This window comes from Triturus cristatus, chromosome 11, assembly GCF_964204655.1.
Source record: "Triturus cristatus chromosome 11, aTriCri1.1, whole genome shotgun sequence".
In the NCBI taxonomy this organism is placed as follows: domain Eukaryota; kingdom Metazoa; phylum Chordata; class Amphibia; order Caudata; family Salamandridae; genus Triturus; species Triturus cristatus.
In genome coordinates this window covers 1,000,861,029-1,000,884,567 of record NC_140594.1, presented here as the reverse complement: position 1 = coordinate 1,000,884,567, position 23,539 = coordinate 1,000,861,029, and the positions used below count along the sequence as shown (strand labels likewise).

Here is a 23,539-nt window from a genome sequence, read left to right as displayed (position 1 = left end):
AAAGAAGCCCAGAGCTTCATTGGTCTGTTTGGCTTTTGGCGCCAGCATATTCCTCATTTGAGTCAAATATTGGCCCCCTTGTACCGGGTCACGCGTAAAAAGAATGCATTTGAATGGGATAAACCACAGCAAGATGCGTTTAGTCTGGCAAAAGAGGCAATTCAACATGCTCTGGATTTATGGCCTGTACGTGATGGTGACGTGGATTTGAATGTGTCTGTACAGGGCCTTTATGCAAATTGGAGTTTGTGGCAGAAACAAGGCAGGAGTAAAGTACCGTTAGGTTTTTGGACCAAAAAGTTACCTGATGCTGGTGAGCGTTACACACCCTTTGAGAAACAGTTACTTGCTTGTTATTGGGCTCTGGTGGATACCGAGCAATTGACTTTGGAACATGATATAGTTCTGCGTCCGGAAATTCCTATCATGCAGTGGGTTCTGAGTTCGCCGAAAACTCACCGAATTGGACACGCTCAAGAGGCGAGTGTGATTAAATGGAAATGGTACATACAAGACAGGGCACGTGTGGGCCCGAAAGGAGTTGCTTCTTTACATGAGCAGGTGGCGCGAGCGCCATCGACTGAGACTGAGAGTGAATGTTCCGTACCTTTAGCACAGGAGTCTCCTGTCAAGTGGGGTAAGCCTTTTGATGATTTGTCCGCAGCGGAAAGAAACCATGTTTGGTTCACTGATGGTTCAGCGAGGTTTATAGGGATGACACGGCACTGGAAGGCGGTGTCCTATAATCCGATCACACAGAAATTATTGAGCACAACTGGTGAAGGTAAAAGCAGCCAATTTGCCGAGCTTTACGCTGTTTACCAAGTTTTGAAACAAGAGTTACCTGGTACATGTCATATTTTCACTGATTCTTGGTCCACTGCCAATGGACTGGCTGTTTGGTTGCCAACTTGGCATTCCCATAATTGGAAGTTACATTCCAAAGAATTATGGGGAAAAGAGTTATGGCAAGAAATTTGGGAGATGCTCCCACAGAGTACTGTTACAATCTTCCATGTGGACGCTCACACCCCGATAGATTCTCTTGACAAATTTTTTCATAACATTGCAGATGAGAAGTCTAAAATTGCTGAGGCAGTGGTGGACAGGCAAGATTCTGATATTGCGGGATTGGCGAAATGGGCACACCAGAAGGCAGGACATTTTGGAGAGAAGGCCACTAGCAGGTGGGCTGCTGATCGAGGAATTTATATTCCCTTGGATTTAATCAAAAATGTTATTTTACACTGCCCCGTTTGTCAGCATATCAGACGGCGTAAGGTGCCCCAAATTGTTAAAGGTCATTTACATCGCGGCAAATTGCCCGCTCAAATTTGGCAGATCGATTACATTGGTCCACTTCCCATGAGTAGGAATTGTCAATATGTTTGCACTATTGTTGATACATACAGTGGCCTGCTGGTAGCCCTTCCCTATAAGCAAGCTACCCAATTGAATACCATTAAAACATTAGAATTAATTATGATGTACTATGGTGTGCCATTCCAAATTCAATCTGATAATGCATCCCATTTTCGTGGAAGATTGGTACAGGAGTTCTGTGCGGAAAACAATATTGAATGGATATTCCATATCCCCTACTACCCACAGGCCTCGGGCCTGGTGGAGAGATTGAATGGTCTGCTAAAGGACCAGTTGCGTAAGTTAACGGATGACAAGTATAAAAATTGGCGAGACTTTTTGCCCCAAGCACTATTGATTTTGAACAATCGTCCTTTTTTAAATGCTGAATCTCCACTCATGCGTTTGTTTCCCCCGAATGTTGAGGCTATGCCTAATGAAATCAGAGAAACCATGATGTATTGGGAAATTACTCCCGGAGCTTTGGCTCCATGTAGAGCGACCCCAGGGTCGGCAGGTTTAGACTTGCATGCTATGGATGACATTGTTATAAAAAGTAGAGATCGAGTCATCATAGAGACAGGTGTTGGTGTTCAGATACCACCTGGAAATTTCGGATTGATCGCCCCTAGATCGGGGCTGGCTGTAAAAGGCATTCAGGTGCTTGGAGGAATTATCGACAGTGATTATCAGGGAGAGATTAAGGTGCTCCTGCTGAATAGCAGTGAGATTGACTTACTGATACATCGCACTGACCGAGTGGCTCAATTACTGATAATGCCTGTTTTCAGTGGTGTATTAATGAAAGGCACTGCTCCAACGTTGCTAACTGTACGTGGCCAGAAAGGTTTTGGCTCCACGGATAATCCTGGGGCCAGAGTTTGGGTGCAGTCGCCTAAGAATCCCCCTGAACAAGCAGAGGTCATTGCCACCGGTCAGGATAATACCATTTTGGTTATGAGACCAGGGAAAGATAGCTGGGAAGCGGTCCCGGCTGATAAATGTTATTTACGAGAATGATTAATGTCTGTATTTGGTTCTCTTTCAGATCATTCTTTGGATTGTTGCTGCAGGATGTGTCGGAGCCGGACTGTTTTCGGACTGGTACGACGAGAAAGGAGGGATCCTATCAACCCGGGATGAACTGGGAACCCGAGTGTTGCGTTCCTTCGCTGCATGGGATTCATCATCGAACTTTTGGACCGCACTTGCCAAGAGGGTGACTGACGCCCCTCACTTCTGTTTGACACCGATGAGATCTGTCCATGACATTCTGGCGACCTGCCTGGTTGCTGTCCCCGCCTCATTAGAAACTTTGACTGATATTTTTAATGTCTCGAAGGCCCGTCCCAATATTCTCCTGGGTGATTTTGCTACCCATGTATATTGCCCCCTATGTATTGAATTGCCGAACGAGCAAACCCCCATCCAGTCCCAAATACTTACTTATAATATCACACAAGGTGATTTGTGCTTCTTTCTTACGTGTAATCCTAGTGCGATCTCTGAATGTCTACGCCTCAAACTGAAAGGCGCCACTTCATTTACCGCTCACGAACGGACTTTGTGCTTTCAAAGGACACCGACCACATGTGTTTCAGTTCAGAACAATATGACTTGTAATAGTTTGGTAGTTACCCCCAGTCACTATCGCACGATGTTACTACCTGCCGGATGGCTTTTCTCATGTGGTAATACTTCCTGGCCATTTGTCCCTGCAAACATTTCCGGAGGCCCTTGTGCCATTACGAGACTCAGTTTGTTGATGTTTGCATCGCACCCGAATGCCAACTCTCGTGTGCTTCGAGATACTGTAATGTTACAGGAGGATTGTGACCCATCTTTGCATTTATATTCCAAGTCTGAATACCTTAGCAATTATTGGTGTTCCTGCTTTGGCGGTTTATAATGCCAAATCTATTGGGAAAATGGCCTGCTGGATGGTGAAATCTATTAATCATACTTCTACAATTTTGTCTGACATGCTATTAGACGCCCAGGGTGAACGTAGGGCCATTTTGCAAAATAGAGCAGCCATTGATTATCTTTTGCTTAAACATGGACATGATTGTTCGGACTTCGAAGGTCTCTGTTGTTTTAACTTGTCTGACCATACACAGTCCATTCGTGCTCACATCGACAAGTTGCGTGACTTAACAGAAGAAGTTAGAAAACACATTGACCAGGGGTGGTTTGACTGGCTCTTTAATTGGTTACCTGATATACACGCGCTACGCCGAATATTAGGTGGTATTTTGATTGCTGTTGCTGTTTTGATTTCTATCTGTTGCTTTATTCAGTGTATTCCTTCATTATTTCAATTCTGCACACTTGGTACTAGACATAGATCAGTTAGCTTTGTTTCATATTATTCTTCCACAGATGTTAACTCCATTTAATGAATGTATAATAGACTGAAGTCAAGGGTGAAATGTACTGCTCGATTTTTCCGGTCTTATTGTGTTGAAGGGTGATTTAGGTGACTTCAGTCTCTTTCCATTCAAGTCTAAGGGTTAGAGTAGTGTATAGAGCCTATTTATTAGGCACTTCGACATGATCCTGTGTTCTTCCCCATAGATTAGGGTTTGCACATATATCCTAGAGGATAGATCCGTTAGTATTAGGGGTAATCTGTTCTATAGTGAGGGTATTTCATGGAGTCGTGCTGAATCCAGGCCTGGTAGGCCTTAAACGGGAGAGACTCCATCTTTCTTTCCTCTCCGGCAGCTTGGAAAGTTTCTAGGTCGAGGGTGATGTTTTAGTTACGAGGTGTTATTCGCTTGGAGAGAACCGGTTCAGGCCGGCCCTTATCGAAGGATTGTATTTTTCTTCATGCCGAAGACACTACATCAGGCCGGCCGGCTGGGAACGTGTCCTTGGTACGGGGAGGTACAAGAATTTGGTGGGCGGCAGGTTACGGGCTGGAATTTTCCATGAGAAAATGCACCTCTATATTAGTGAAAGTCTGAGGCAGATACTTGCACTTGCTTCTTGTCCATGGGCGGCACCTGGCCGTTAGTAGTAAAGCTGCTACTCATTCCAGGGAAGACAGATGACAAACTTGGAGGTGGAGAAAAACCGAGAGATAGATATTCTAAAGAGAAGAGAGTAGCCGATGAGGAAGAGGTCCCAGTGACTCGGAGAGGGAGACGGGAGTAAACCCGTGATTGCGGAGGTGTGACTTCCAGGCGAAGCCGAGGCGCAGACGAGAAGGGAACCTAGATGACCATTGAGTGCAGGCTACATACGACCAAGGTGATGTCAACCCCTTACTATTAGAGTGTACAACTTAATCTTTCACTTTTCTTTGCAGGTCATGTGATATGTATTATGTTCCGTGAGTGTGCATGTAATAACTAAATAAAGTATTCAGTTTGTAGTAAAGCAATATGTGCTACGTGTTCTTGTGTAAGAGGGTAACCTATTCTTCTAGTCAGCTGTGACTTAACATGAAATCCTGATCAGGTAGGTGGTAACTGAATAAGGGAGAAAGGAGCCCTTCGAACTGGGGAACAAGTTGTGCTCAACTAGCTGTCTTTGTGTGATCTGATATATAGTAACACTGATGTTGTGGTAATTATAGGATGAACTCGTACTAAGGCTGCCGTCTGGGCAGGAAGTCCTGGGTCCGTTTGGGACCGCGAGGCTGTGACTGCCGTCTGGGCAGGAAGTCTGTGGCTGCCGTCTGGGCAGGAAGTCCTGGGTCCGTTTGGGACCGCGAGGCTGTGGCTGCCGTCTGGGCAGGAAGTCCTGGGTCCGTTTGGGACCGCGAGGCTGTGGCTGCCGTCTGGGCAGGAAGTCCTGGGTCCATTTGGGACCGCGAGGCTGTGGCTGCCGTCTGGGCAGGAAGTCCTGGGTCCGTTTGGGACCGCGAGGCTGTGGCTGCCGTCTGGGCAGGAAGTCCTGGGTCCATTTGGGACCGCGAGGCTGTGACTGCCGTCTGGGCAGGAAGTCTGTGGCTGCCGTCTGGGCAGGAAGTCCTGGGTCCGTTTGGGACCGCGAGGCTGTGGCTGCCGTCTGGGCAGGAAGTCCTGGGTCCGTTTGGGACCGCGAGGCTGTGGCTGCCGTCTGGGCAGGAAGTCCTGGGTCCGTTTGGGACCGCGAGGCTGTGGCTGCCGTCTGGGCAGGAAGTCCTGGGTCCATTTGGGACCGCGAGGCTGTGACTGCCGTCTGGGCAGGAAGTCCTGGGTCCATTTGGGACCGCGAGGCTGTGACTGCCGTCTGGGCAGGAAGTCTGTGGCTGCCGTCTGGGCAGGAAGTCCTGGGTCCATTTGGGACCGCGAGGCTGTGATTTGTAGGTCTTGGTATATATAGTAGGAATTCCCTGTCCTTAGGTGGTACATATATGTGGTTATTTAGGTGTGAACAGGCCCTAGGGAGGGGGTAACGTTCTGGTTTGGGTTAGAGAGGCTCTGCTGAGCGGGTTCTATCTGATCCGAAAACCCAAGCAGAACAGTGTGTCAGACCTTGAACCTCCGCCACATTAAAACAACGGTTTACCACCATCAAACCGATGGGTTGGTGGAGAGGTATAATGGGACCTTGAAGAGGAGACTCAAGAAAATGCTCAATAGTGGGGGGAAAGAGTGGGACCAACTTCTCCCCCTGGCCCTGTATGTAATCAGGAGTCAGGTATAGAGCAGCCTCTGGTGTTCGTTTTTCGAGATGTTGTATGGAAGACAACCGAAGTCCCTCCTGGAAATGACTAAGGAGGCTTGGGAAAAAGAAGAAGCGGAGGAAACTAAGGGTTTTCTGGAATACACCCAGAATCTCAGGTCTAGAATAGGGAAACTAAGAGACCTTGCGTATTCCCACCTGGAAAGAAAACAAGAAAAGCAAAAACGATTTTACGACAAAGGAAAAAAATGGAGGCGACTAACCGTTAACGACTGGGTCTTGGTGTTACTACCTTCCTCTACGAGTAAGTTCAAATCTGAATGGTTAGGCCCCTATAAAATAGTGGGTACAGTGGGGAATACTAGCTATAAGGTGCAGATAAGACCCTCACGCATACAGACATATCATATAAACCTCTTTAAAAAATGGTTAGGTCCGTTGCCCTCTGGAGCGCATCTCACTCTGCCGTCACATCAAACATCTTCCCACATGTTAGACCAATTGGTAATCAATGAGGACCTATCTGAGAAAGAGCGACACTCCCTTGGTTTTGTCTTAGCTCCCTTTTCCTCCATGTTTTCTGACAAACCCGGGAAGACAACCCTAACAGAACATGCCATCAAGACTGTTCCAGGTAAGGTTATAGAACAGTGACCTTATCGAACACCGGAGGCCAAAGCCAGGCTATCCAAAAAGAGGTCCAAAAAATGCTGGAGATGGAGGTCATTCGTCCCTCAAAGAGCAAGTGATTGTCACCTATCGTAATTTTCCCCAAACCTGATGGTTCCACGAGGTTCTGTAGGGACTTTAGAGCACTCAATTCAATATCCACTTTCGATGCCTACCTGATACCTAGGATAGATGAATTGATAGAGAAGTTAGGAGAGGCAAGCTATATAACTACATTGGACCTCACAAAAGGGTATTGGCAGGTCCCCCTAAAAGAGACAGACAGGAAAAAAACAGCTTTTGTTACACCAGATGGGCTATATGAATTCACGGTTCTCCCGTTCGGTCTTCACGGAGCACCAGCCACTTTCCAATGGCTGATGAATACTGTGCTCCTTGAACACCAGTCCTTTTCATCGCCTTATCTTAATGATATTGTGGTGTTTAGTCCTACCTGGGAGGACCACTTAAAACACCTACAGCTAATCCTACAGACCTTAAGACAGGCCGGGCTTCATGTGAATTCAAAAAAATCCCGGGTGAGGTTCCAAAAAGTCAAGTACCTGGGTTTTGTATTGGGCCATGGGGTGATAGCCCAACAAGAAGAAAAAGTGAGAGACATAGTAGAAACTCTGTTTCCCACAACCAAAAGAGAAATGAGAGCCTTCCTGGGGTTACTGGGGTATTACAGATGCTTTATTCCCCAATATTCAGAACTAGCTGGCCCCTTAACCGATACCCTTCGTAAGGATATAAAAACACAGGTTTTACTGAATCTGACTGACCACATGGTACATGCCTTTCGTAGACTAAAAAAAACCATTACCACCAGCCCGGTGCTACCCTTTCCCGACTTCTCCAAGCCTTTCATACTTCACACTGATGCCTCGAACTACGGATTGGGAGCGGTACTGTCCCAACTCTCTCAGGATGGCATCGACCATCCAGTCCTCTTCATCAGCAGAAAGTTGTTCCCCCATGAAACAAAATATCCCACAATAGAGAAAGAATGCATCGCAATTAAGTGGGCTGGTGACAAACTGAGATACTACAAAGAAGGCCACCCCTTCACCCTGCACACTGACCACGCACCCCTTCAATGGATGAGCTGGAACATGGGCCACAACCAACGAGTCCTGCGTTGGTTCCTGTATTTCCAGCCCTTTTATTTCAAGGTGAAACATCAGAAGGGCTCCGACAATGGGAACGCTAACTTTCTCTCCAGGGTGTTCCCTCTCCCCGATCGGGAGAATCTTGCCACTCACAAAAGACGGGTTTACAGAAAAATAAAACCAAGCTTACACCGTCCTTGTCTAGACCTCGATTCTTCTCTCCCGTCAAATATATAAAATGTATCTTTTTTCTTTTCTCTTCTGATACTATTATTTTCTCATATATGGAACGGAGGAAAGAAGGGGCGCTTCTAATTTTTTATCTCTAGTGAATGGCAGATCAGTCACACAATAACCTTCGGTTGCCTTCACTGGGACACTACTTCTTTTCCAACCTAACCACCAGAGGTGTTGATGACAGAGAATTTTAGGTATTATCTCTGGAATCGTTACTTACTGCTCATTTATTTTTTCCACCGAGAATCCGGGTAACACAGCTACACCTGAAGATCTAGAAGGAGAAAAGAAGACGACAGAAAATCAATACTTGAAGAGATTTTCATTAACAGTTACGTATATAAATATCGCAATACTTTTGAGAAAAAGACACCATTGAGAAACAAATTAAGCCTCCTCGCCTTTACATCTGGCGCAGTCTCCCAAAAGTACCACAGTATCACAAGTGGTGTTAGAAGCGGGATCTGGAAGTATGGAGTTGGTGGTGGTGGTGAACAAGATGGCTGAGAGCCATGAGAAGCTGGAGCAGGCGATGGAAAAATTCCTCAATGCAGAAGCGGAAGATCATGAAGCAATATACAAGGCCCTGACAACACAATATACGACGCAGGAGACAGAGCTTGGGAGATTGGCTGATACTCTGGGACAACAGAGAAGGCTTACCACGTTGCCCTCAGTTGGTTCTGCAAAACATATGTAAGTGGAGAGGGTCCATATTTTTATTTAAAAATTTCGAGAGCATGGCACAGGCCGCAGCCTGGCCGGCTGATGGATGGAAGCAATATCTAGATCCTTTGTTAATTGGGGTGTTACAATCCATCTGCCAGGTTTCAAATCCTCAGAGTACTACTCCCTATACTGAGATAAAAGGAACATTCTGGAGCGATTGGGGGTTGACAATGAAACTTATTGAATAAAATTGCCTCTTCTTAAAGATCGAGACGAATAAACATCCAGGGCAATGTATTACAGGGTGAAATAAATTAACTGACTGTTGGTTAAAACCCCTCACAGCAACTAAGGAGGGCATAATGTAAAATATATACCTGGAGCAATACCTCACCTCCCTTGATCCTTAACACAGCATACCCATCTGACTCTAGAACAAACTGTTGAAATAGCTAATGCCTACAGTCCAGCTTAGGAACTACAAAAGGGAGGGATGTGTCAAACTGGAGAAGACCAAGTTCAGTACCTGTTTGTCATCCTCCTCCCCATTTGCAGAAAAAGCCTCAACTTGTGACTTTATTGCCTGGTCCTGTAGTACACACTCCGATGTCTCGACCAAGAGGTATCTAATGTGGAAGGTTTGGACATATAGAGCGATTTTGCCCTCAAAAGGCAGAGCTCATGGAAACCTAAATGAATCGGATCCCATATAATAATGCTGCAAGGAAACGTCTCCTTTAACATTGTGAGGTATTCGTTAATGATGTATAAGTTACTGCGTTGGTAGACACTGGATGTCTTCAAAGTGTGATGCAGCCCCAAGTCTTATCCCATCCTGCCTGCAGACACATGAAAAAGAGAATATTCAGTGTGTGTATGGGGATAGTAAAAGATACCCTGTAGCAGAAATATGCCTGCAAAACAGAGATCTACCCATTGTTCATCTTAATGGGGGTCTCGAACCCAAACGTCCAGAACCTATGATTATAGGTAACAAATATTCTCATCTCAATTCCTAGGTGCAAGATACCTGTAAGGATGGAGATGATTGGTCGCCTACTGCTCCTTTCTCTCAAGTGGACAAGCACGAATGTCAACCTGCCAAGCAGAAATAAAGTAGAAAACAGCAAAGGGAGGAAAAAGGACAAATCCCTTTAAAGGTCTTTTCTACCCAGGTGGAGGATTTTGTCTGGGATAATGACACAACTTCAGGGCAGCTTAAAGGGAGGATCCCCCATTCAACAAGGTCTGGCGTGACCCGACAAAAGTAGGTCCCCAATTCTATGTGCACAACGGGTTGTGGTATAAAAAAGCTGGCCCTAAGGATCCTGCCCAAATACTGATCCACACCCCTTTTAGGGATGAGGTCCTGTTCTTGCCCCACAGTCACCTTCTGGGAGGTCATTTTGGGAGGGAAAAAAACGAACAGTCGATTTTAGATACATTCTACTGTCCAGGTGTTTCTCAACAAGTACAAAAATACCGCAAAGAATGTCCTACCTGCCAAAAGTTTTGCGGATATAAACACCCCACTGTACACATGATGCCATTGCAAATAAGAGATATACCCTTCACCCGAGTGGGGAGGGACATAATAGGCCCTCTCTTACCCTCTAGGAGTGGATATCGTTATGTGTTAGCACTTGACTATGCCAAGCATTTTCCTGAAGCCATTGCTTTGCGTAATCCCAATACTATGAATGCGGCTAAAGCCATGATGGACGTGTTCACTGGGGTGAGTTTGTCAAAGGAAATTTTGACAGATCAAACAACCCCTTTGCTTCCAAAATGATGGCGCAAGTCTGTCGCGTGTTGGGTGTTACTGATATAGGAATAGTCTTCTTTCACCCCCAAACTGATGGTTTGGCTGAGCGTTATAATGCCACCTTGAAAAACACTTAAGAAAACTAATAAACCCCAAAATGAGACATTGGGAAGATTTGCAACCTTTGGCCTTGTTTGTCATAAGGAGCAAAGTCCAGAGGAGTACAGGTTTTTCACCATTTGAACTCATATATGGATACCAACCTAGGTCTCTGTTAGCCATGGCAAAAGAAAAATGGGAAAATGAAGGGGACGACACTAAACCTTGGCCCGAGTATGAAGCAAGGCTACAGACAAATCTAGGTCAGATACGGAGAATGGTGAGAGAAAATCTGGAACAGGCCGACATCCTACAAAAAGGACAATATGACAAAAAAGCCAAGAAGAGGGAGTTTTCTATGAGAGTCCATGTTTTGATTATGATGCCATCATCAGATCATAAACTACTGAGTAGGTGGCAGGAACCTCACAAAGTGTTAGCTAAAGTGACTGCATCACCTATCAAATTGAACTAGATTCCTGTAGAAAAATCTTCCAAATATAACATATCAATCTCCTCAGGAAATGGGAAGGCCCCTTACCAGAGCTGACAGGAGTATGAGTTGAAACCAAACCTCTCTTTCTACATAGTATAGATCCAGATGTAACCCCCTTCCTAAGACAAGAATTGATAAAGCATATACAACCCCGTGCCTAGGTCTTATTTATTACCAAGTAGGACCAAGGCAGTTGAACATGCTATGCGTCTCCCCATGAAAACGGTAAGACTAAAATCCTACTGTATCCCGGAAGGTTATAGAGAAGTTCTAAAAACAGATGTACAACAAATGTTACAGATGGGGATTAGTTAGCCTTCCACCAGTGAGAGGAGTTCCCCGACTGTGTGAGTGCCAAAACAGGCTCTCACCACCCCGAACTATAACAACATTTTAGAGTTTAAACCGATGCTTCAGAAACAAGACTAGGAGCTGTACTATCCCAACAGGAAGAACATGCGAAGAACGCTCTATAACCTATATCAGCAGGAAACTCTTCCGTAGGTAAATACAGTATACATTATTGAAAGAAAAATTGGCAATTAAATGGGCTATTAATACATTACAATATTATTTAGAGAGCTGCGAGCTTACACTCTGTAATGAACATGCCCATTAGAATGGATGGCACGAAATAAAAGTAACAACGAGCATGTGCTTTGATTGTCTGTTCAACTATTTCACTTTCATACCCTCCATCATAAGGGGAGTCAGCAAACCAATGCGGATTACCTATCCCGATATCCCCAAGAGAGTTTTCTTGGTATGAATAAAGTAAGGGAAGGGAGAAGTGAGGACTTACGTACCTGGGGATCCTCTCCTGTCCGTTCTCTGCCTTGCCGTCCTCTCGCTGTAGTTCCTCGATGCTGTAAGACCTGGGAAAAGAAAGAAAGGAAAGTTAAACAGATATACGTAAAAGAGACTTGTCTATTTAAACAGACCCGCACTGCTAATCAATGGAAAGGGGACCGCGGAAAAAAAACAGAGGCATGAACCCCAGAAAAGGGGAGAAGAAACACAGACGTGAGATCCCAGGAGGACAAAACAAAATCTGAAGAAGGAAGAATTAAAACTGAATTATCCTGCTGGGTCGAAGGAGTGCCCACCTCGAAGGGAGACCACTGTAAAAGCCACCGACCCAGAGAATTTGGACTGACCCAGTCTGGAGGACGAGGATGTCTAGTCGAGCCCGGAGGAATGGTGACTAGCCACGGAGGACTCTGACTAGCTGCTGCAACTTTGGAGAGATGCGGAAGAGCGGGTGAGAAGCAAGCCAGATTTTTTATATATTGAGAGGGAGGTGGAGGGAGTGCAAAGGATACGGGACACATGCAATATTGGTGGAGGGTGTATTAGCACAGTGCATGCTTTCCGAAGTCAAAAATCTAAATTCAAAAGGAAATGCCTACATATAAATAAACATACATAGACAATAAGGACTTCAAGTCTCAAAACGGCCTGGGCAGAGCAATATAAAACAAGCATTTGCAATGCAATAGGTCTCGCATTTGCGAGAGTTTGAGCTATTGGCATTGTAAATGACAGTGACTTTTATTTATGTGTTGGTTTTAAAAACAAATAAAAGGCATTGCCATTTACAATGCCAATAGCTTAAACTCTCGCAAATGCGAGACCTATTGCATTGCAAATGCTTATTTGTAAAAGCGCCACATGACGCGCTTTCACTTTAATGGCAGCCACGCCCCTTTCTTTAGACAGCCTGTGTCTAAAGATAGGTGCGTGGCTGATATTAAAGTGAGTGTGTGGTATGGGGCGCTTTCACAAAATAAACGATGTTTTAGTTGATAAACAGATTATTTTTTTTGTAAAAGTGCCCCACGTCACGCTTTCACTTTAATGGTGGGTACGCTCCTTTCTTTAGACACAGCTCCTCCAAAGAAAGGAGTACAGCCGCCATCTAAGTGAAAGCGCGGTATGGGGCGCTTTTACAGGTCTCGTATTTGTGAGCGTTTGAGCTATTGGCATTGTAAATTACAATGACTGTTATTTGTGTGTTTTGAAAAAATTCAAGCGGTGCGTAAACACCATTTACAAAAGACAATGCAGGAGCCAATTAAAAAGATGGGCAGAAAGTGGGCATAGCTTCATGCCCATATCCTGAATACTACATGTCTCAAAGAGATAGTGCAAGCGCTGCCTAGTGGAGACCTAAAAACGAGTTCAATCTATTGGGGAGATGTCATCTGAAACCAGATGTGGCAAATATGCATTAAGGGGCAAAAATGAGAATGTGCATGACATGCTCAGGGTTCACTGTGTATCCTTTGAGCAATTCATCAGAAGTCGACCCTCTGATACACTTTTGACAGTTAACACCCCCAGTGGCCTTTGGTAACAAGTGGACTCCAGCCAAGGGTGTCACCTTCAGTCAGTTAACAGCTTTTTGTATTAGGGCAATGCCCCTTTAACAGCCAACTTAAAGAAGCTCAGATGCATGTATTCCATCAAGCTTTTTTCCTGCATGCAGCACTCCCTACCTAATTAATGCAGGAGTGATTACTTACCAGATTGATGACAACTAATCTTGCTAGCACCAGATACCTACTGCCGAATCTACTCTAGCTCTACCTCCCTGTACCCACCGCTCACATGTGACAGAGTGGGCGAGGCCTGTGCACTTGAGCCAAACAATGGCAAGAAGAAGCGGAGTACACCGTAACCAGTCGCAGAGAGCTACTGCACTTTGTGCCGTCAATCCCCAGAGACTTACTCACTCCAAACAGCCAACTACAACAGATCCGGGCTCGCGCAACAACCAATTATAAGAAACTGAACACTGATTTTACTGGATGCGTACGTTAGATACCATGTCTGCTTGTCAAGCGTCACAGAATTCAGAGAGAGCTGGTTTCTTTCTTTCGTTTTTTTGACAGAAGTAATACCAGAAGCAGCAAGCACCTAAAGAAGTGCGATGACATCCTCGAGTTGTAATTAAAAACAGGAGTGCATCTTTTTATGCGAACAGGCATAGTTTGGTTGCCCTCTGCACTTGAAAGTTTCGCCGGAAATAATTTTCCTATGCCATGGTTTTTACTGTAGGTAACTATGGTGCTTCTCTGTTGTAATATCAGCATAAAAATGTTGCAATCGTAACAAAAGAAAACAAATAGAAACAAGCGCGTGTCTGCCTTGTATAGCTGCAGCGCGCAGTGAAACTACAAGCTGAATCAATTGCGCGGTGGGAGCGTGTGAGGCAGAGAGGAGACGCCATTCGCGTGCACATCGCCTGTCCGTGCGCGCACATGGTTTGTCTCCCTTCGCGCACCAAACCAACAATAGTCTCGCCAAGGCGAAGCAGCGCATGCGCTGCATGAGCTAGGCGAGATCTAAAAAGGACACGATCATAGGTCCAATACCCTAAAGAGGCGTCTTGCATATAAAGGTTTCAAGAGTAAAACCCATCATAGACTCACTGTGCACAAGTATAATCTTTCCTTAATTTAAAAAACAATAACTTTTACCAAATAATTTTGTAAAGAAATGTTGGGAGAACATACCACATCAATTTCGAGTTTATAACAAGAGAACCTGCAAATTAAGTGATATTAATTTTCTAAAAATATGATAATTGCCCACATCCACAACAGTTTTTATGCTTTTAATATACAGCTAGCAGGATTACGGGAAGTGGTGGCGGTACACTTTTATTGCATACATCATGGGCGAACCATGTAATCAGTGGATGGTAGTTTAATTTGGGAAGTTTAGACACCAGGGTAAACCCGCTTCGGGAGAAGGTAAATTCATAGTTAAATGTGAGTATGGGCCTGTACTTTCTTTCATGCTGTGCTCGGAAACAAGTGCGAACCATTTTATCTAAGAACGGTTTTTACTTAAATTATACATTTCAATGATAAACGGACATCATGGCAAAGAGTGCACATTCATGTCTTCTATGCATCTATGGTAAAATGCGGTCTCTCTCCAGGGCTGGACTGGCAAAGTATCTATATACTTGAGACGGTAGGGAGTTTGGGAGAAGTGGTCTATAGTGAACACATGAGAGGGAATCCACTCAAGTCACCTCTCGGAGCTCGGTGTCTTGTCAAATTGATGCAACTAAAAGGACTATTAAGCAGCACAAACCTCTTTCGCCCTGCATTCTGGTGTGAAACAAAACCACTGGAGAAGGAACAGTTTACATTCAATGACAACAAAAGGAACGACTAGAATGACACCACCAACTGATTAGGAGTGCATTTCTATACTAAATGTAAGACTAAGGTATTCTGATCCTCGATACAGGCGCAAATCCATTTCTAAACTAACATTTAGTAGGTGAGAGACTATGTAGCCCTGTGCCAATCTGCTGCGCCATGCAGTGCGCAAGGGAACCGTCATCATTTGCATTCTCTGCAAAAGAGCCAGCATATTGGAAAGAGGCATTAAGGCCTTACTAGCAGGTCACCTAAAGAAGTCGCACTCGTGAGCCCAGAAGCCCTTTTCACAATTTACTTATACTGTTTTCTATAGCAGTGGCCATCAGACGGCTGTAGGCTACACGGCATCCGAAAAGAGTAACAGAAAAAAACAAGATGAAGAAAAATTGTGGTTTAAAATACTGCGGCGCTTGTCCTAGCAGAATACACCAGTAGTATAAATAGTTCTTCATTCTGGTAGTTATCAGAGCAAAGGTTTGCAAGTGGTGTCATGCAAAATACAAAGACTACTTAAAAAATCGCATTTAAAAAGTTTGAAGGCGTGTGTGCACACACACATATGTGTGGTTGGTAAACGAATACAAGGACATCTTTTGTTACTTTTTAGGAACTTTAGGCAGAAAATGACTACGGCCTTAAAAATTTGATCTGCACTTTTTAGAAGAAAAAAAAATCTTAAAACCTTTACTAATGAGTTAAGGAGCCCCAGGAGTACCCCTAATGGATACCCATCTCCTCTTTCATGTCTGCAAGAGAAAGGTAGCAAGTAGATGTAAAAGGCAGACGGGGTAACTGAGATTTCCCATACAGCTTACATGAATTTCTGAACGAATGTCTGTTACTTTTATTTTCTTAAAGTTTCCAAAAATACCCTCTTTACGATGTACAGAGATTTCATCCCTAGCTCTTGAGATATATTTTATCACAACAAATCTTTCTTGTTAAAAAAATCGCGATTGAAATGATTTTACATTGTGCGTTTATTATGTGGTGCACTCTTGCCAATTACTTGACCCTTTAGTGCTTCTTGTTGCCGAGTGTGGGTCAGAGGTTGTTGGCACGCCAATGGAGGGTCTTACATGAGGGCTTTGGGACAACCAGCCATAACGTAAGAGTGCACACGGTAGGGATGCTGCAGCTATGAGGGATTTTGCTACGTGTTTTAAAGGGGGAAGCGCCCGACGAGTAGGGTGACCAGACCTCCCGTATTTCGACAGTCCGGTTTACTATAGACTATGCCGGCGTCCGGACGCTTTGCTGAATTTCAAATACATGTCCCGGTTTTTGGTACAAGGGTCAAGTCAGCCTGCAAAGCACCACTAAAACGTATACATTCATGAAGTAATCTCTGTTTCTTTCAGACAAAGCAGGGGAAAGTCGACTTCATGGTCCCGGCAGAGGTGGGACACAGTGGTGAGGAGGGAAGAGTTTTACATATCTTTAGCTATGATAGGGTCTCTACCCTGAGACGCCCTGCCCTCCTCCCCACTTTCTCCCCTCTGCTAGGGGCATGCAGCCGACTTCGTTCTGCACTGCCTGAAAGAAACAGACTTTACATTAGGAGTTTGATAAACACACCGGCCCCGCTCCCCAACGCAAAAATCGGGACAGACCAGACATGCAAGGAAGGCAAAATGCTCTCGTTTTACTTTTAGGTCTTCCCTGTCCCGGTTTTTACTTCTCAAACTCTGGTCACCCTACCTGTGAGAGCCTTGCAGTCTACCGTGCAGACTCACGTGATGCCATTTATGGGCCGTCTCTGCCATCTCTCACTTGGGATTCAGTGATTTAGACCCTCTAATTAATCTCTATCTGCTGCTGTGATATTGTTGTTTCTGTGGGTCTTCGCAGACTTCCTATGAACGTCGTCATCTGTGCCATTTCCTAGATAGGAAAAGAGAAACAAAAAGATAAGGAAGATGAAGTAGCTGTAGTGTTGTGTTTGTGGCTATGCTGCTCAGTATATCTAGATCGTCGATAATGTTCTTTGTTGGTCGGGACTTTTTTGCTCTTAGTGGTGTAACCTGACCTAATGTTTCCTGCTCCGGTCCGTCTCAGAGTTTGCCTTTGTAGCTTGGGCTGCCTGCAAAATTGTGACCCCTGGCTTTCTAAAGTCTAAGTACCAGTCACTGTGACTGCCACATTCCAAAGTCCCCCAATTCCTTCGGTCACACCTCACCAAGTCCCTCTTACTGGCACCCAATGGAGTTAGACTCATGGTAGTATTTCCTTAATTTATAACAAGCACATAGTAAGAACAGGCAGCACTCGCAGTGTGCGCCGGAAGCTGTAGACCCAAGGTACGCCGGGAGCTGTAGTTCGTTCGTTCCCGGAAGTGGGGGCGGGACATCTACGAGGCTGGGCCAGCCAGGCAGCTGCTATGGATTGGGAGTGAAGGGGAGCGGCTGGTGCAGCAGTGACCGGCTGCGGCGATGGAGGTGTGCAGTGGCCGTCTGCAGGAGCCGCCGCTGCAGGGTGACAGCAGGTGAGGAGAGACAGAGACTGTCATGGTGGGAGTGGCGTGGCTGAGGGGGGTCGGCAGCGGCGAGGTGTGTGAGCGCGCGTGTGTGTCTGTGTGTGGGTCTGCGCAAGCGCGTTCACAGACCCCGATCGCTGCGCGTGCCCCGGTCTGTCTCCCTTGAGAGGCATCTAGGAAACAATAGTTCTCGTTGGCGGCAGCGCTTAGCGCTGCAACGCCAGCGAGACCTAAAAAGGAGACTGAAATCCCTATTGTTTCCTCACCAGAAGGGATTAAGACAAATACCTGAAAAGGGATATTATATAGAAAACTGCCATGAATGGACTTTCCCGAATAGTCCTAAGATAAGGGATATATATATATATATATATATATATATATATATATATATATATATATATATATATATATATATATATATATATATATATATATATATATATATATATATTTATTCACTGAAAAAACCATGGGTTTCACACACGTTATAGTTAGGAATTAGCATTTAAAAAACCTTAGAAATTCAATGAAAAAACCAAAGGTTTCACACATGTTATTGTTAGCTGGACATTTCACTCGTAAAAAACCATTGAAATTCCCCCGTTATTGTTAGTTCAGCTAACTATAACTCGCGCGCCCGCAATGCACTACTGATGACGTCTCATATTACATCACTCATGACATGGTCAGTGACATCACTCATGACATCACTGATGACATCTCAAATGACATCACTGATGACATCATCCAGTGAATGTGTGTTTTTCTGAAAATTAAATATGTTTAATATATGTATATCTCAAGGTCGATGGAAGAATAAATGAGTATATAAGTGTCTAAATTGATGATTTGTTTTTGAAAAATTGATTGTATTACTGACTGATTAAGTGTATCTTTTTGAATACATGGCTAAGTGAGTAATGTTTAAATGTGTAAATACCTGTATCAGTCTCTCACTTTGTGTATAAGTGTCTGCATGGGTTGGTGAGTAGCTACATGGGTGTTTATATAGGTTATTATTTGGTTTTTTGAGTCTCAGTATGAGTGTCTGAGTGTCTTCATGGTGCGGTGGGGGGTATTACGTAGTGCATAGATGCATGAATGAGTGACTCACTGTTTGTATGTGTTGAAGACAGCATGTATGCAGGACTGTATGGGTAGATGAGTGTGTGCATGGGTGTGTTAGTGAGTGAATGACTGTCTCAATAGTGTCTTCATAAGTAACTACATATGTTTTAAACTAGTATATGTGACTATTGGTGTTTATAAGTGAGTATATGTGAGAGTGAGAGATTGGAAGAGTTCCTGTATGAATAAGTATGTGTTTCTATAAGTGATTGTTTAAAAGACTAAGTATGTGTAAGTTTCTGTAAAAGTAAGTGTGGTGGTGTGTGTATAACTGTATATGCAAGTAAATGGATGTTTGATTCTTTATTAGCATGAGTGACTATGTGTGAGTAACTCTATGGATGAGTGGCATTGTGTTACAGGATGTTTAGGTGTATGAGTACATATGATGTGTGAGTACATGTATGAGTGACTGTATAGGACTGTTGGTGGATGAGTGGATGTGTATGTGGATCTTAGAATTACTGAATAGGTTGTTGTAACTGGTATTGGTATGTCCATTTTTTTGAAAATTTCAGTCTCTTTTTTTGAATGTTTGTATCAAAGGTTATATTAGGGTGAGAGGAGGTCTACCACTCTGTCACAAGGATGATGTCATCAGTGATGTCATTTGAGATGTCATCAGTGATGTCATGAGTGATGTCACTGACCATGTCATGAGTGATGTAATATGTGACGTCATCAGTAGTGCATTGCGGGCGCGCGAGTTATAGTTAGCTGAACTAACTATAAGGGGGGAATTTCAATGGTTTTTTACAAGTGAAATGTCCAGCTAACTATAACATGTGTGAAACCTTTGGTTTTTTCATTGAATTTCTAAGGTTTTTTAAATGCTAATTCCTAACTATAACGTGTGTGAAACCCATGGTTTTTTCAGTGAATTTGCAAGGTTTTTTAAATGCTAATTCCTAACTATAACGTGAGTGAAACCCATGGTTTTTTCAGTGAATTTGCAAGGTTTTTTAAATGCTAATTTTGTTTTTTTTTCTTCTTTTTTTTTTTACATATTTTTATTTTAATTGTCTATCCTTTTTTAAAGACTATGGTTAAATTTTAAAAATTCTACAATATGTTTTTATTTTACCATTTTTTTAAAATAAACAGGTAAAATTTATTAGTATTACATATTTTTTTTTTTCCCTTTTTTTTTTAAATTTTTTTTTTTTACCGTGCGCGTACGGTAAGCGCACGTCTTGCTGTAATTACGTTAGATTTCTACGCTGTTTGCGTTCATTTACGCAATTTGCGTAGACGCACGTCACGCGCTCACAGCGCGTAACGCGTACGCTGCACGCGCACGTTACGCGGAAGTGAAGGGGCGTGCCTGTTTTGAGCATGCGCGCGTGCGCGTGTCTTTTTTACGCGCATGCGTACTTTTGCCGTAAGCGCACCGTAAGCGCACCGTAAGCGTACGGTGGGTCATGTGATCATGAAACACAACTTTTGATTGGTTGAAACTACTTTCAGTTCTAGAACTCTCCTACACCACACCCATTCCCCTCATTTCTGCTTGTGATCCCTTAGGAGAAGGAGCTGGGTTGTCTTTGTGATACGATGGCAGAACAGCAGAGCCCTTCTGAGAGTGAGGCTAGCAGCACTACCTTGAGGCAGAGAGCGAGGAAACAAAAGACCTCTTTCATATGGGAGTATTTTTCTTTTCCAGAGGGCCAGCAAAAGGTAAATGCACCCTTAGTGACTTGTAAGCTGTGTGGCCGTGTACTTTCAAGAGGGAATCCCGACAGGAAGTATTCCTTCGGGAATCACACCATGTTGAGACACCTTAAGGATGTACACAGAAGGACACATGCTCGACTTACTGAAGGTAACCCTTCAGTAAATCAACCAAGCACATCCACAGCAGCTCAGCCTGGACCATCATCTGCAGTGCCGAGTCCTTCTTCTGCAGGTCAGGTGAGCCCTTCATCTGTGGGGGGAGCATCTCCTTTTTCTTCTCCTCAGGAAATTAACCCTCGGTTTCTGAGGGTTGAAATACGGTGCGCCACTTGTCATGATCTAATTTGTTATAGGGAGACCAGTATTTCCCTAGTGAACAATAAAATAGATCAGCACACTTGTCGTACCGTCTAATATTCCCATTCTTTCTTTCCTCTGTCCCTGCATGAACACAACGGCTCTTTTAAGAGCCAACCTTACCTTTCATCTATTTTTTATATATGTTTTTAAAACTTTTTTTTTTTTTTTTTTTACCGTACGCGTACGGTACGCGTAATTATTATTATTTTTTTAAAAACACTAAAAATCAATTATCACATTACAAGGTCCTTGAGAGACTACAATGAAAAACTGAAAATGTGATTGTGGAGAAGTGGAAAAAGGGGACCATGATATTTTTGACTTACCATACCCACTCCAAAAAATATTTATTCATTTAAAAAAAAATTTAATTGCTTTAAAAATGGTTCTAGTTTTCGAAAATTTTCTATCTCAATCTGAAAAAAAGAAAAAAGTATTAATATTTAATAAAACATTTTATAATACAGTACACATATTTACATATTTTTCAAAAAAAAAATTTGCCTTTTTTTGCTGTTTTCAGAATATATTGCATTTCACTATAAATTGTGAAAGCAATTGCATTCATCATTTAACAGCGGGCAAAAAAAAAATAACAATCTCAAAGATTGTATAAAAAAAGCCCAGAATCTCTTTTAACTTAAACATAACATTATAGAAATGCATAATATTCTAAAAAAAATCAACTAATATCAATACTTATTTCTTTAAAATATCGTCTGGCATTTTTGTTTCAGAAGTATAATCACAAAAATATATCTCAAATAACTCCACAATACATCTGGTTCCATTTCCTTTAGGCCAAATAGTAATTTTAAAATTCTTTTTTGATTAAATTTCCAATGTTAATCCAATAAAAATCTAAAGTTTAAATTGTACAGATCTCACCGATTCTCTGTAACATTTTGGTTTCCGAAAGATTTATTAATAATTAAATAAGTCCACAATAGAATTGTTTACCTTTCCGCATGGCCAAATAGTAATTTTAAAAATCTTTTTTGAATAAATTTCCAATGGCAATCCAATAACATTCCAAAATTTAAATTGTGCAGATGTTACCGATTTTGTCTAAATTTTTGGTTTTCCAAAGTTTCATTAAAAATTTAAAAAGTCCACATTACAATTGGTTACCTTTCCATTAGGCCAAATGGTAATTTGTAAAATCATTTTTTTTGAAAATTCCACTGGTAATCCAATAAAATGGTAAAATTGTTTTGTCCAGATGTTGCCAAATCTCTCTAAAATTTAGGTTTCAGGAAGATTAGATAGGAATTTGCTAAATCAAAAGGCAAACGTTGCTTAAAAATCAATTGGGAATCATTACACAGTGTCCAGCCTTTTTCAAATTTAAGATAAACTGTGTAATGTCCAGAAGTTACAGTAGGTCCATCATGGAAAATTATTGCAACTGTTACAAAAGTTTTTCCTGAAATTGATAATTGCTGTCCTGTAAACTTCTTTATTAAAGTATCTAATTTTGAACCATCAGCTTTACAGCGTTGCATCATTAAAATTACATACTGTCCGTATTCCTTTAAAATTAACGTTGAAAACATGTCAGATTGACACTCACTGCATTCCATGCTATGATTAGCATCTTTAACTAATTTAGCAAAAGTGACTGTTTTACTTTCTGGCAATGTTAAATAAATAAACCTTTCAGAATCAACATTAGAGCCACATATATTATAACAGTTTTCACAACTATGTTCCCATTTATAAGAGAGACCAAATAAATTTTTAATGGGAACCCCTTCTTCTTCCAGTACCTGAAGAAAAAACATAAAGAATTCCTGTGCATCTTGCTGTACATTTTGAGAAAACTGTGTTCGTCCTGAACATACATCTAAAAGTTTTCTAATTTCAGTGGCACTTTCAATTTGAGTTTTATCATTACTCAGCTTTTGAAAAAGGAGACTCAACTCAGAACAGAATCTTTTTCCCTTATTTACTGTTATCTGCTCTTGCACACTTTCCAGATAAAATGCAACATTCAGCACTACATTAGCGTAGCAGTTGACACCAGAGCTATTTTCAAAATGACATCCTACAACCTGTTCTTCATTTTCCTTTTTCTTTTTGCTTGCAATTACATCACTCCTCTTTTTTTTCCTCCTCTCTACATCTTCATGACAGATATTCTCATTTCTCCTTTTACGAGAAACTACACGTTTCTCCAACACAGGATACTGACCTAAATGAGGAGCATAGCTTCTTCTTAATCTATTATACTCCTTTACACAATTTGCATCAGCACTAACTTTTGAGTCATCAAAGTCTATCATGAATAAACCTGATAATGTTTTCACTCGTGACAAAGCAACATATGCCATACCTTCTTTGAACACAGTTGAACCAATGTTCACAAATGCACAATCTACAGTCAATCCTTGAGACTTGTGAATAGTTACAGCATATGCTAGAGAAAACGGAAACTGCTTCCTACGTACATATAAATCTTTCACAAGCATGAAACGAACTGAACAACGACAAATGTCTTTAACTTCTTCTATCTGATCAAATTTTATTTTTAAACATTCAATTCCATCTTTTTTCTGATAATTAATAAAACCCACAACTCTTCCCATAGCTCCATTAACTAAACCTTTTTCAACATCCAAATTTCTCCTTAAAAATACTCTACAGTTCATGCAAACATATAGATTTTTTTCTAATCCAGCTGTTTTGGAA

The 23,539-nt window shown here is 42.6% G+C and overlaps 1 protein-coding gene across 9 annotated transcripts in view; it reads right to left on the bottom strand.

The window, feature by feature from the left end:
- The window catches only part of LRRC34 (leucine rich repeat containing 34), a 341,237-nt gene that overhangs the window by 260,774 nt on the left and 56,924 nt on the right, over nucleotides 1-23,539 (bottom strand). For all 9 annotated transcript variants that reach the window (XM_085633736.1, XM_085633737.1, XM_085633742.1 and 6 more), the window contains exons 3-4: nucleotides 11,833-11,901; nucleotides 8,218-8,271 (exon numbers count right to left, since the gene is read on the bottom strand). In XM_085633736.1, coding sequence (XP_085489862.1) covers nucleotides 8,218-8,271; nucleotides 11,833-11,901 — 123 coding nt within the window. The remainder of the gene's footprint in view (nucleotides 1-8,217; nucleotides 8,272-11,832; nucleotides 11,902-23,539) is intronic.